This window comes from Eumetopias jubatus, unplaced genomic scaffold (genome assembly GCF_037043125.1).
Source record: "Eumetopias jubatus isolate StellerSeaLion01/CBP00866 unplaced genomic scaffold, mEumJub1_p1.0 scaffold_17, whole genome shotgun sequence".
In the NCBI taxonomy this organism is placed as follows: domain Eukaryota; kingdom Metazoa; phylum Chordata; class Mammalia; order Carnivora; family Otariidae; genus Eumetopias; species Eumetopias jubatus.
Window position 1 is genome coordinate 30,228,155 of NW_028274823.1, and position 15,367 is coordinate 30,243,521.

General features: G+C 43.5%; 1 protein-coding gene across 3 annotated transcripts in view; it reads right to left on the reverse strand.

Moving 5' to 3' along the window:
- Window positions 1-8,774, reverse strand: part of CNNM1 (cyclin and CBS domain divalent metal cation transport mediator 1) — a 58,889-nt gene extending 50,115 nt beyond the window's left edge. For 2 of the 3 annotated variants that reach the window (XM_088020168.1, XM_028098748.2), the window contains exon 1: window positions 7,196-8,759. In XM_088020168.1, the coding sequence (XP_087876294.1) occupies window positions 7,196-8,759 (1,564 nt within the window). Of the gene's footprint in view, window positions 1-7,195 lie in introns of all 3 variants that reach the window. The other variant, XM_088020169.1, reaches the window with a different exon arrangement.
- Between the last annotated feature and the right edge of the window lie 6,593 nt (window positions 8,775-15,367).

A 15,367-nucleotide genomic window follows, 5' to 3' on the forward strand; every position in this document is an offset into this window, starting at 1 on the left:
CTAAATCTAAAAATGAAAGCATGAATTAGACTCTCAGTCAGGTTTGTCAGTGCCCTTTCCAGCTCAGATTCTATTGTTACCTCATATTTCTTTTGCCAGGCTGAGGAAAAAATTATTTCAGAACAATATTACAATAATCATAATAAAAATATCTACAGAAAAAAATATAAATCAGCAATTTAATGTCTCGTATATCTAATTACTTCTACTTTTTCTTGTTTATTTTTGTTCTGCCTCCCTGTACACGATGGGCTATGCTTTGTTTACCGTTTGCTCTAATTACTGTTTAGAAGGTAAACATTCTAAATTCTACTAATTATTATTTAGCAATGTTTAACATGTTTTTAAACCTATTATTATATCAGTGAAATAGAACTCTGAGTGAAAATAATTTTTTATTTTATTTTACGAAAGACAAAAAAATGTAGCACTAATGTTTTGGCAGCTTTTTATAGAATTAAGCAATGGGATGATTATTCTTCCTGCTAAAGTATCACACCAGAATTTGGAGTGATAAAGCAAAACACTGACTTTTCAACCAGATTATTCCTCAGTGAAAATGTTACATTGTGTGTCTATGCCAGGAGCGTTTATTGGCTAGCTGGATGTCTTTTAGGCAACAGATTGCATGTGGTAGAAGCAAAGATTGAAGAGGACACCTTTTCAGCTCCACTATGTCTGTCTTGTTCACCACTGTATTCCCAGGGCCTAGTACAGTGCCTGGTCTAAAGCGGAAGTTCAATATTTACTGAATAAATGAATGAATCAATGAATGAATGAACAAAGACTGAGTATGAAAACTGCAATAAGCTATTTTACAGCCATGCTGGCCTATAGATAGAATAATCCAACATTATGTGCATTATGAGGTCTTTTGTTTAGGAAGATGGTGTTACTAACCCGGCAGAGCCAAGTTGTTTAACCGTTAAACATTAGAGCGATAGCACCCGGAGGCCATTGACTTCAGAACGAAGCTTTATTCCTTCTCCCTGTTCTCTGCATACGGTTGGGTTTCTCCTAAAAACAGTCCAATAAACAGAGTAATCCGTAGAAATTAAGTTCAACAAATCTTTAGGGCTCCATTTTATAAATCAGTCTTCCCAAATTATGGGACTCACTCCCAAGGAGACTACAGTGAAAATAATTATCATCATATAAAAAAATCACTCTTGGGATTAGAATGGGATATTTTATTAATGGAAGGCAAGACCATGGATTTTTCTCTTTATTTTCTTTTTAAGAATTTGATTAAGGTTACTATGGGTGCTATATTTTTTAATATGACAAAATATTAGAGGAGTTATTATTTCAGGATAGTGGGATGATTACCTTCAGGTGATTTCCATGGTTTGTCTACTGTTCTATATTTTTCAGTTTTCTATTCTGAATATGTAGTATAGAAACCTACAAACTTCAGTAAAAATTTTATAAAAGCCAAAAACCTAACCATAGTCACTCTCTTCTCCATGCTCTCATTGCATTTTTATATTTCTATTGTATCACTTTTGTTTTAATGATTTATATACAGGTCTGTCTTAGCCACATGCTACATGCTGAAACATGACTTGTGAATTGTAACGTTGTTGAAGTGGGGGATGGGGAGAAAAGTGAGTCCAGCCTGCCTCCTGCTTTTCAAAGGGGAACACTCTTCTCCTATCAGGCTGTAGGCTCTTTGGGAGCAGGGACAGTATCTCATACATCCAACTCCTAGCACAGTGCTTTCAACACAATAAGGGATCAATAATTGTTACAATAAATAGATGTACCTAAAAAAAGTGGAGAAACCATATATACAACACTCTTCTTCTAACACTTAAAATGTGCCTTTGTCCTGCATGGCCCACAATGATTGGCTGGAGATCATTAATGATGCATTTACTACAGAGCTGTGCAGATCCTTTCTGTTAAAATTTAACTCCTTCAGTTATTCATTTAGTCATTCAGCAAGCATTTACTGAATACTTATCATGTGCCCTATCCGTTGTCGGGTGCTACAGCTACAAAGACAGAGAGGATAGTCCCTGGCTCATTCGGCGGGTGAGCAGCACTAATAAGCAAAACCAATCAGGCAACCTGTTAATTCAATAAGAGAGATATGGGACAATTAAGTTGGCTCAAACTGGGCTTTACAGGAGAAGCTTCCCAGAGGAGCTGGAGTAGGGATTAATCAGGCAATGCGTGTTCCTGACAAAGAGAACAGCATGAGGAAAGGTACAAAGGCAATAGCGGTGTGGCCATGAAATTCAATGTTGCCCGAGCAGGGAGCTGAGGTAGGGAGTGGTGAGGGATGAGCCTGGAGGGGAAGGCAGGGAGCAGGTGAGGAGAGCACAGCTTTGACTTCATTCTGCAGGCAGTGGGGGGAGAGCAGAAGCGTTTTTATGCAGGGGATGACGTTACCGGAGATTACTCTAGTGGCAAGGGAGAAGACGGATTAGAGGGAGACAAAAATTAGAAGAAGCGAAATTTCTTAGGAGGCACTTGCACAAAAGAGTAATAGGTTTGTGTTTATATTTAAGAATCTCAGTGAACATTTATTTAGCATTTATGACGACAATTACTAAATAAGCAGTATAATGCAAAGTAGCTTATTATTTCAACCAACCCTATGAGTAAATACCATTATTATCCTCATTTTACAGCTAACAAAACAGTTAAGTAACTGTCCTGAGGCCAGGATGCAGTTCGGGCAGCCTGGTGGCAAAGCTTATGCTCTTAATCACTATCTCATTTGTTTCATTTTTGTCTCTCCCATTGGAATGAAAGCCCTATGCAGACAGGACTGTTGAATGTTCTCCACCGTGCCGAAACAACAGATACACAGCAACTATTTCTTGAATAAACTCAATGACTCACCTGAGTGAAAAGCGTAGACTATACCATATACAGATACAAGAAATATTTCTGATGCAATTTTGGCAAATTTTTGGCAGACTTTGGTGATTGTTATGGACTGAATGTCTCTCTCCCCCGACCCAAATTCCTGTGTTGAAGCACAAATCCCCCTCCCCGCAGTGGTGCCTCTGAGAAAATCATTTAAGTTAGAGAAGATCCTAAGGGTGGGGCCCTAAGCCAACAGGACTGCTGTACAAGGAAGAGACCAGAGTTCGCTCTCTCTGTATACACGTACTGAGGAAAGGCCATGTGAAGATGTAGTAAGAAGTCAGGAAGAGAGCCCTCACCAGAAAGTGAATCAGGTGGAACCTTGATCTTGGACTTCTGGCCTCCAAACTGTGAGAAAATAAACGTCTGTTGTTGAAGCCACCCAGTCGATGGCAACTCAACAGACAAATCAGTGATTAGTAGGATGAGGGTGTGGGGTGAAGGGGAGCTTTCTCGCCTGGGAGACTGGCAGGGCAGTGGTGCTGCTGACTGGGGTAGAGAATCTGGGAAGAGGAGAGGTTGGTTATGGTCAATGGAACAACACTAATTATCCTATACTTTGGGTTCACATCACTCAGACATAAAAAATACAGTAGAAATTAGCTACTTAAAACCATTCATTCAATAAATATTCTATTCATCCTCTTGTGACGGTGGCCACTGTGCTTGTCCTGAGAATACAAAATAAGTAAGATTCATTGTCTGCCCTTAAGGAGCTCACAGTCCAGTGGGGAGAAATACTGTTCCTTTTAGTAAAGCTAGCATGCTCGCTAGAAAGATCTTTTTCCTTTTCCCCATTTCTAAAGACCTGGAGCTCATAAGAAGTACAGAGGTAAAATCCCATATGGGTAAGACCTTTGGAGTCACATGACATGGGTTTGAATCTGGGCCTTGGAATACTAGCTTAGTGATGGTCTTGATAGGCCAAGTAAACTTTGTGGGTCTTGGGGTCGTCACCTGTAACTGCAGAGTTGTTTTATGGATCAGACAAGAGAAGATAGGTAGAAATGTTTTGTAAAATGCAATATACATGTTAGCAATCCCTGTAATTATAAAAGCTCCATTTCTAACCTATGAAAACTAGAGGTAAATCAGACAGAGGCAGCAAGCCAGAGGTGAAAGGCTGGCTTTGAACCCTGTGGGTGGCAGGAGTTCTAGGGTAGAGGATGGAATGAGACTGGTGTAGTGGGAAGAACACAGGCTTTGGGGTCTTGCAGATCTAGTTCAAATCACAATTCAGTTATCGACTGTGGGGAGCTGAATAAGTCATGTAATGGATCCAAGCTTTAGTTTCTTCTTTTGGTATAAAATGGAGTTGATAATGTCCACCCAGGAGGGTTATTCTGAGTATGTAAAGGGCTTGGCAGGGTGCCTATCAGAGCTGTTGCTCAATTAATGGTAATTGTTCCTATTTATCATTTACCTCCCCTTCCTCCTAAGGGGTTTGTAGTTACTTGAGATGCAAAGAAGTGAGGGAAACAGAAGGGCTTTTATGACTTACTTTAAAAGTTATTCTTAAAGGTAAAGAAAAGTAGTTCAACTCGGCTTTCCTTTCCTAACCTATGGTGCAAACACAACGTGTATAGATAATGACCACTGTGTTCTATGGCATGAAGCCATAGAACACTCAACTTGATACTTATTCCTTGTATTTATTCTAAGTAAATCTACCCATCACTATTAATAAGGGTTCACTGAAGGCAATGCTTCTCAGGCTTTAATGTACACATGAGTCACCCGGGTGCTTGTTAAAATGCAGATTTTCATTCAGTGGATTTAAAATGAGGTAGGAAATTCGGCATTTCTAACAAGGTCCGGGGTGAAGCCCATGCTGCTGGTTTCTGGAGCACACCTTGAGGAAGGAGCAAGGCTCTGAAGGGATGTGGAAATCTCTTCGTTGGCATGGTGTGCGCTGTAATTCCCAGCTTCTCTTGAGCGATCTAGCTCACTACAAACTGACTACTGATAGAACACCGACAAGCCTTTTTCAGACCAGATTTAGAAATTCTGCAGCAGGACTCATTTCAGATCAGTACTGACTTTTTTTGAGCAGCCTACTATGTGCAAGGCACTGTGCGAAGTGCGAAGGATACAAAGGTTAGTGAGACACAATTCCTGCTTCTGAAGACTGTCTTTATTCTGACATGGTACACCCTTGTAGGCTGTTAACTTTCTGAGGGCACTGTTATTGTCTCACCTATTGCCTACTCCATAGGTACTCAATAAATAGTAAATGAACGAATGAATGAATGAGTTTATAGGAGTTTCATGAAAAATATCCTCCAGTAGCACATGACAATGAGACACTATCTCAACTGCACTCTCTCTATCACGTTTAAGGGATAGTTGCGCTAGAATCAGGCTGATAGGGTGGGCCCTAATCCAACCTGACTGGTGTCTTTATAAGAAGAAATGATTACAACCACAGAGATTCCAGGAATGAGCTCACACACACTGAAGGATGACCGTGAAAGGACAGAGAGAAGGCAGCCATCTGCAAGCCAAAAAGAGAGTCCTCAGAAGAAACCAAACCTGCAGACACCTTGATCTTAGACTTCCAGATTCCCGATCTATGAGGAAATAAACTTCTGTTGTTTAAGCCACTCAGTTTATGGTATTTTGTTATGGCAGTCCTTGCAAACTAATATATAAATTTTCACAGTTTTTATGCTCAGATCCAAGACTCCCTTCTGTAAGCAGTCTTACAAAATGTAAGAATAATTCTAAGAGTGGATGGATGAACCTCAGAGTACAGTGGGATCGAGTCAGGCAAGGGCTTGGGGGAGACAGATGGAAAAGGGTTAAACAACAGCTCAGATTGGGCTAAAACAACTGTAATACATACACATTTCCCTCCCATTCTCATGATACCAACACGAAGTCTACAGCTGGGACTGAAAATAGGTTTTCAACTCCTCCCCCCCACCCTTTTCAGGCTACACTTTGATACTTCACACAATTTTATTTGTCCAAAAAAACTGTGGCAGGAGGAAGACCCCAGATTTCTCTTTGTATGAAAGTCCTAAAGAGTACCTGTGATGATAAAGTAATGAAACTGCACTTTTGATAACCAAAAAGATGTGTCAAGATATGCCAAATGTCTTGCTAGCCACAGGGAAGCTGTATTTGAAGCTTGATTCTAAAGTCAGGGGATTGACGTTTTTGTTTTGTTTTTACTAAACATGCTAACTCATATGTACAGATGAATGCCTCCTTCAAAATGGTCATTCTAGAAGGTTCTACACTTATCCTCACCATGTCACTGTTCTCAACTCATTCCTGGAATTGTTTCCAGGGTCTATGAGACAGTCTTCTGCACTCAATGGTGACTCTTGAAGGTAGATTTGATTTTCAAAAACAATCAAGTGTTCTTCTGGTTAACTGGGAGAACCAGTCAAACTGTGTAATCCCAAGAAGATTGACCCTAAGGAATCCAGGCTGATTTTTCTTGAGTGAATTGTACTCAACTCCAGAAGACAGTTTCTAAAGGCAAACCCCAGATGGTAGTAGATATGCTATAGACATGACAGGGGTGGAGTGGTGACTGCTCTGAAGGAAACCCCATTCATTTGTATATGCGAATTTTCTAGTGGTTCCCTTTACCAGAATATTTCCTCACATCCAGATCCACCCTTCCTCATGGAACCCCGGTTCCCAGAAGTACAAGGACCCCGATGCCTTAGTCAACTTTTAATCTGGGTCCATTTTTAATCCAACCTGGGTACTGGGAAAGTTAAATAAGGGAAAAGAACCACGAAGGTGTCTGGGGCTTACTACTCTGTGTGATTCAAAGGATAGAAAGAGGACCCAGAGAGAAGTTCCTGAGACATAACTTTCTGCTCCATGTAAGAAAGACATTATCAGCAGCTGGAGCTGTCCAACAATGGAGTTAGTTTGCCTGGGATATTGTGAGTTTCCAGCCCTGGGAAGAGTTTTTAAAAGGAAGGCTGCTTATTATCAGAGGCTGTAGAGGATCCTCCTGTACTGGGGGGAGAGCTACCCAATGACCTCCAAGGACTATCCCCAGAGTCCAACCTGCACAATACCTGGCAATTGTTAGATCCTGAAAAATACTGAAAGGGAATGAATGAGGCATATAGCGCATCTTGTGAGCCAAGTAAAAGGTTAGAGGCTGGGGCTCAGTCAGCTGCAAGGAAGGTAGGAAAAAGTGAAATGAAAATAGCCACCAAGAGGTGGGGCCTTCCTTGAGTTTTTGCTATCATAGGAGAGTTGCTTTGCACACCCGAAACTTCACATGTTTATGAATACTTTTGAAGGGGGAAGTAGCTGAGAGAGGAGACAGACCACTGCTCACCCTTCTTAAACTCCTCCAGCACCGTGTCCAGCCTGGTGTCATTGAAGACGCAGTGCAGGGGCCGGTTGTAGAAGCGAGTGACGGTGAGCAGCGGCGTGCAGTCGTCGGGGTCCACGAAGGCCAAGTCTTTGACAAACAGAATGTCCACAATGTTATGCCGCTGATCGCCCTCGTACACGGGGATGCGAGTGTAGCCGCTGCGCAGAATCTCCGAGACCGTGGCGAAGTCGAGGACGGCGTCAGAGCGCAGCATGAAGCAGTCCCCGAGGGGGGTCAGCACCTCCTCCACCACCTTGGTGCGCAGTTCCAAGGCGCCCTGGATGATGTTGAGCTCCTCCTTCACCAGGTCGCTGTAGGGGTCCGCGGCCCGTAGCGTCTCCAGCAGCTTCTCCCGCGTGTAGAAGGTGCTGATCTCCTGTCGCAGTGCCCAGTCCAGCAGGCGGCCCAGCGGGTAGCACACGGGGAAGGCGGCCGCCATCAGGAGTCGGGTCAGGCACACGCTGTGCGAGGCGATGGCCAGCCCGTGCCGCGAACACACCGAGTAGGGGCAGATCTCGGCGCCCAGAAACACGGCGCCGGTGCACACCAGCGCCGGCAGCCACGGGAAGTGAATCCCTGCCTCGCCGTCATCTTCGCCAGTGCCCCCGACGCCCGGCGGCAGCGAGGCGTACAGCCAGCCGGCCAGGGCAGCGTTGGCTCCGGCTTGGCCCAGGAGCAGGGTGCAGAGCAGATGGGTCCCCCTGCCGCGCACGGCCTGCACGCGGCGCGCCTGCTCCTGCTCTGCGGCCGAGCCACTGTTCCGCAGCACCCGTAACTCCACCGGGTCCAGCGAGAGCAGGCTCAGGCGCAGGCCGCTGAATAGGGCAGACAGGGCGAGCAGCAAGAGCGCCCCGAGCGCCCGAAGCCACGCGGGCGGCAGCAGGTCCCCGCCAGGACCGTACAGCCGCGGGCGGACGCGCAGCAGGAAGCCGCCGGCGGCGCCGTGGTGGTGCCAGGCGCGCCCGTCCCAGGCGCACAGCGAGAAGAGCTTCCCGCCACCGCCCGCGCCGCCCTTCTCTGCCTCGCCCTTGCGCAGCTCCCGCACCCGCACCTGGACTAAAGCCGAACCCGCCACGCCTCCGGGGCGCAGGGGACCCAGGACCTCCACGTCGGACGCCCAGTCGCTCTGCTCGCGGCAGCGCTGCGGCCCCGGGGGGCGCGTGGGGACAGCACTGGGCGCCACGCCGCTACCTCCCGGGGGCTCCTCGATGAACACGAGCCGCGGAGCCCAGTCGCCGGTGCCGTTCTCTCCTGGGGAAAGGGTGGGTGCGGGCACCGGCGCCGCGGGCGCCGCTGGCCCGGGCTGGAAATAGACTCGCAGGAGGAAGCTGGTGCCTTCCGCTGCGCGCAGGGTGCCCCCTTCCAGGGACACGCGGCCTCCAGCGGTGTCCTCGGGCCGCAGGCCCAGCAGCCAAGCGGCGGCGGCCGGGGGCTGAGGGGACAGGGAGAAGAAGAGCAGGAGCACAGCGCCTCGGCTGCAGCAGTCCCGGAGCCTGACACCCACCGCTGTTGCCGCAGCCGCCATCCTGCACCCGGCGCGGCTGCACGTGATACTGCAGAGAACAGAGCGAGATCTGGAGGGAGGAGGAGCCGGAGCCGGGAACCGGGCCGCGGGCAGGTCACCACGTGTGCGCCCCCTGCGAGCGTGGGCTGGAGGCGTTGCGGGTTCAGACCCTGCCCCCACCGGGGGTCCCCGCAGGAGGCCGGAGGTGGCTACGCATCACTGCATCACGCATAACCCCCGAAACACTTCGGTGTATCTGAGCGGCAGCCTAAGGAAAGCTTGGCTTTGGAGCTCGGCCTCCTGCTCCAGCAGTAGGGCGCCCCTCCGGGAGCTCCTACCCGGCAGTAATTCCCTGTCGGCCCCACTGCTTCCCCATTGGCCAGGGATATTTCCTAGCGTTTTGCCTCTCCTCCTGTCTCTTGCCTTCCCCCTTCTGGTCAAAAGATATGCCCTAGACAAGTCTTGAGTCTGTGAAAACTTTGCATTTGGTCTCAAGTCTGGTTGACCTTTTAGGTTTTAAAAATTTCCTAATTACTTAAGTTCCAAATGTCCATGAATAAGATCCAAATGTCCATAATAAATTGTGACGCTACTAGGTGATGGAATACTATGCAGCAGGAAAAAAGAATGATGGGGATTCATGTGTTTGTGATATGGAAATATCTCCAAAGTAATGGTTGAAAAATAGGGAGGGGCGCCTGGGTGGCTCAGCCTTTATTAAGCGTGGGACTCTTGAATTACGCTGAAGTCATGATCTCAGTGTCCTGAAATGGGCACCAGGCTCAGCAGGGAGTCTGGTTGAGATTCTCTCCATCTCCCTCTGTCCTTAGCCCCACTTGTGCTTGCCTGTCCTCTCTCTCTCTTTAAAATAAATAACTCTTAAAAAAAGAAAAATAGTGAGATGCAGAACAATGTATGATATGCCAGTTTGTATTAAATGTTAAATGTAGATGTGCATATATACACATATAAAAGATCAATATGCAAAAGATACACTAGAAATTTCTAAGTGTTCACCTCTGGGGAGCAGGACTAGATAGGAAGTTTTGTTGAGAGATACTTAAAAATATATATAAACAGGAGGTTGCAAAGAAAATACAGAGATCCTCCTACTCCTCACACAGTTTTACCCAGGGGTTACATCTTAACTATGGTATAATACCAAAAGCAGGAAATTGGCATGGGTGTAAAATGTATGCATAGTTCTATCTCATTTTATCACATAGGTAGATTTACATAACCATCACTGCAATCAAAATGCAGATTTTTTTCTATCACCATAAAGCTCTGGGAGGGAGACTTTTTTTTTTTTTTTAACCGAATTCCTTGTATTGTTTGAATTTACCATGGGCCTGTTACTTTATTTTTACTTTTATAAATTTATTTTTAAAATTTATATAGTAAAATTCACTTTTTGATATGCTGTTCTATGAGTTTTGACAAATACATATTCATGTATCGCAATCAAGAATAGTTCCATTATCCCTCAATATTCACTGAGTCTCTCTTTGTGGAACCCCTCCCCCAATCCCATCCTCTGACAACCACTGATTTGTTTTCCCCTATAGTTTCCTCTTCCAGAATGTCAAATAAGTGGAATAATACAATTAAAGCCTTTTGGATCTGGCTTCCCTTAGTATAACACATTTGAGAGTCATCCATGTTGTTGTGTTCATTCCTTTTTATGGCTGGGTAGTATACTATTACATGGATGCACCGAAGTTTGTTTATCCATTTACCAGTTAAACAACATTTGAGTTATTTCCAGTTTTTGGCAATTATGAATAAAGCAGCTATTAATGTTTGTGTGCAGGTTTTTGTGTAAACATGTGTTTTCATTTTTCTTGGGTAAATTGACTATAGGTCTGTATTACTTTTTAAAAATGTAAAAGTGGGGCGCCTGGGTGGCTCAGGTGGTTGGGCGTCTGCCTTCAGCTTGGGTCTGATCCCAGGGTCCTGGGGGTCGGGCTCCCTGCTCAGCGGGGAGTCTGCTTCTCCTTCTCCCTCTGCTTTTCCCCCTGCTCATGCTCTCTCTCTCTCTCTCTCTCCGTATCTCTGTGTCTCGAATGAATAAATAAAAAAATCTTTAAAAAAAAATGTAAAAGTAACAATAATTTGACATGCTACCTTTGGCGCCTTTGACTAACTTAAAAAATCATTGCTTTGTGTGAAATCTTATTTTCCACAGAATTTGTAAGACTCCAAAGATATTGATTAAAAAGGCCTTGCAAATGATATAGCTCAGTACAAATGGTTCTAGCTAAAAGTTACCTTGTTTTCATTACAAACTCTTATCATCCAGAGTGGAAGTAACCCCTTCCCAGTTTGGGACTGGACAGGCCTTAGTAGACCGCTGGTCACATTCCTACATAGAGGCCTTTCCCAGGGAATGTGAAATAGAATGCAGGGATTGTGAAACAAACCTACCATTACCTTAAAAAGTCACTAGAGCCTGTCTACTACAAGCTGCCTTTTGTGTGGGCAGCTTGAGAGATATAGAAGGAAGATTTGATCTCAAGAGGGAACATTGAGGCATGTAGGGGAAGTATGGAGGAAAGGGACAAGAGAGGTCAAGCATGTGATTGTTTCTTGGGCACCTGGGTGGCTCAGTTGGTTAAGCGACCGCCTTCCGCTCAGGTCATGATCCAGGAGTCCTGGGATCGAGTCCCGCATCGGGGTCCCTGCTCGTCGGAGAGTCTGCTTCTCCCTCTGACCCTTCCTCCTCTCATGTGCTCTCTCTCTCTCTCTCTCTTATTCTCTCTGTCTCAAATAAATAAATCAATAAATAAAAAGCATGTGATCGTATCTCTTAAGTATTGGCAAAAACTGCTCTCACCTTTCTCCTGACACTTGTATCTCTCTCCTCTCCCAGCCCAGCTTCCTCAGCACAAAACCACCTCCTATCCTAAGGGTTCTCCTACCTCTTTTGGGCCACAGGACTTTATCATCATTATAATCCCACTTAACAGCTTTATCAAGCTTTAGTGTTACAAAGGAATGTCTTATTTATTATTACACACACACACACACACACACACACACACACACACACACACACTAGCCCTGTGTAGTAGATGTAATTCTACCCACTTTACAGATCAGGTTAAAGTTTTGGGTAAAACTTCTTTGGACTCTAAATTGATGCTCCCTCACCTTGCAGTGTTGACCAGTACTAGAATAAAACCCTTCAAAAATATTAGATCAGGAATTTAAAAACCTAAATTTCTGATTATAAGTATTACATGCTCATTGAAAATAAAATTTTAATGCAGAAAAGCATTAATAAAAATAAACTATAACCCCACCATCCAGAGATAAACAGTGTTAATGTTTTGGCACATTTCCTTTTTTTATTTTCTATGTACACTGATAACAGAAACACACACACACACACCGTCAGATATTTGTCTATTTTATAATTGAATACATATTATACATACAATTCTACTCTTCTTCTGTCACTTAATATATCAAGAGCATTTTCCTGAATATAAAAAAATTCTTTTGTAAACATAATTTTTAATGAATAGGACTATTACTGTATCTATATTGGGAGAGAGGGGGAACTGTAAGAATGAAACTATTTCCAGTTGCTTCAACTCTATTATTCACAAGTGTTAAGCTTAGGAAAGTCAATCCACTTTTCTGGGCCCATTTCCTCATCTGTGAAATGAAAGACTGTTTTTGTTTTTTTTTTTTTCAAGATTTTATTTATTTATTTGACAGAGAGAGACACAGCGAGAGAGAGAACACAAGCAGGGGGAGTGGGAGAGGGAGAAGCAGGCTTCCCATGGAGCAGGGAGCCCAATGCGGGGCCTGATCCCAGGACCCTGGGATCATGACCTGAGCTGAAGGCAGACGCTTAACGACTGAGCCACCCAGGCGCCCCAATGAAAGACAGTTTTAAGATCCCTAACCTTCATGAGTCAGTGAGTAAGGGCTAATGTACACTGGGTGAAGATAATCTAGAGAGACATACTTTTCTTTTACTGAACAGGAGGTTCTGGAAAAGTACTGGGTTTCCAGAGCTCTACTATAACTGAAAGGATACCTAGGGACAGGTTTAGGCAGTGTGATTCTAGAAAGGAAGAGCTGCCAAAAATAGCTCCCTGGGATCTGAATGTAGATGAGATCATCATATCTCTTATAAAACGGGCACTTCCTAGTTTACAAGATGGGCAATTCCTCACCTCTCAGAGAGATGGAGGAAATGATACTTGCTTTTAATCTCAAGACTATGCTATTTCAGAATGTACATGTTAAAATGCTTTTTGTTTATTTCATTACTTATTCATTCATTCAGTAAATTCTTGTCTGTGAACAAAGTGGCAGACCCTGTGCTAGATACTCTGCATGGACAGATACCATGGTTGCCATCATGGAGCTTAGATTCTAGTGAAGATGACAGACATGAACCAGAAATTGCTTACTTCCCTAATTAATTAATTACTCCTATGAAGATGATGGTCAAAGTGCCACACAAGTATATAATCTGGGAACCCATCTAGAGAGGAAAGTTTGGAAAGACTATATCCAAAAATGAAATTCAATGAAAATGGAAGAATTTATACGTTAGGAAGAACATGAAAAATATATTTTGTGCTTTCTATCCCTATTTGTACATAACAAACTATGACACTGTATTAATAATATTCCTAATAATAAATCTATTAACATTTACTGAGAGCTTACTACATGCCACATACATTCTCCTTTTTAATCTTCATAATAGATAAAAACTGGGGTTCTGATTGGGTAACTTTGTGAAAGTCATATCATCAATGGGTAGTGGATGGAGCCCAGTTGGATACACAGTCTGAGTCTGGAGTCTACAGTTTAAAAAGTTGGGAAAATAATAATACCAGGTAACCCTTATATAAGGTTTATATATCAGGCATCAATTATCTCATGTAATTCTCATAAGCACCTTTGGAAGTAGGTATTTTTACTATCATTTCCACTTCACATGAGGAAACTAAGCTACAGACAGATTAAGTATCTTAGTGGACAAAATTATACAACCAGTGGTATAAGCGCTGCTACTATTACCACACTATTTTACTCTACACACACTATAGCTACCTGTCATAATTTTGTGACATACATACATACATACAAATATTTACCTACATTGTTTTATATAGTTACATGTATAAGGTACCTACAATTATAATATTCTGTTTCTTTTCATTCATCATTATAGCATACTTTGCTCAATAAAACTATTTACAAGCATGTTTTTCCTTTTTTCTTCCCTCCTCTCGTCCTCTGGTGTTATGGTGCAGGTGGTGGTTGTTTTTGTTGTTATTATTGTTTATTTGTTGATTTTACCAAGGCCCAAAGGATTGAGTGAATCATCTTCCTCAGTTCATGGGCTGTGAAGGGGCCTCCTTCACCTCATCCTAATTCCCAATCCCATCCTACCCCCCTTTAGGTAGCCACTCCAATATTTTGATATGTCCTTAAACACATATGTATCCTTCTAAAATATATTGGTTTTTGTGTGTGTGTTTTATTGAGATATGATTAACATATAAAATTCACCCTTTTAAACCACACAATTCAGTGGTTTCTCGTATATTCATAAAGTCCTACAACCTCCATCACTATCCAATTAATTCCAGAATATTTTTATCACCTCCAGAAGAGATCCCATACCCATTAACAATCACCTCCCTTCCCTTGCCCCAGGCTCTAGCATCTGCTGATTTACATTTGTTTATGTATGTGCTTTTCATTTTCATTAAATGTGCTATAGAACTTGTTGTGTTTCTTACATTGTCACTCAACACTATGTTTGTAAAATCAGTCCATGTTGCTGAATGTGCGCCTGGTTTAATGTTTCTAAATGCTGGGTGGTCTTCCACAGTGGATAGCCACATTATTTTCATCTATTTCCTTGAGGGTGGACACTTAGATTACCATCAACTTTCCACTACCACACACAAAGCCACACTGAAATCCTTGACCATTCCCTACTGGACGTATGGGGGATCCCTCTGGGATGTACCTGCTGTGGGACTGTTGGGTCACAGTGTATAGATACACTTAATTTCATGCAGGATAGCCAGCTTATTCTCCACCAGTAGTGTCTGTAATTTCCTGTTTTCCCACGTCTTAGCTAAAACTTATTATTATTCACTCTCCAAATTTGGCCAAGCTGATGGGGTATGAAGTGCTATCTCATTTTTAAAATATGAATGTCTTCGATTATTCTTTTTTTTTTTTTTTTTGGTTTGTTGGTGGGCAGCAAAGCAAGGTTAATTGAGCGATAGCAAAGTGATAGTACAAAGCTCCCAAGGGGGGAGGGGACCAGAGGGGGTTGCCCATCTTTGATTATTCCTAATAACTTTGATCATCTCTTCATATATTTGTTAGTCTTTTTTTTTAAAGATTTTATTTATTTGAGAGAGAGAGAAAGAATGAGAGAGAGAGAGCACATGAGAGGGGGGAGGGTCAGAGGAAGAAGCAGACTCCCTGCCAAGCAGGGAGCCCGATGCGGGACTCGATCCAGGGACCCCAGGATCATGACCTGAGCCGAAGGCAGTCGCTTAACCGACTGAGCCACCCAGGCGCCCTATTTGTTAGTCTTTCAGGTGTGAAATTGGGTGGAATGGGGCTAAAGTTTT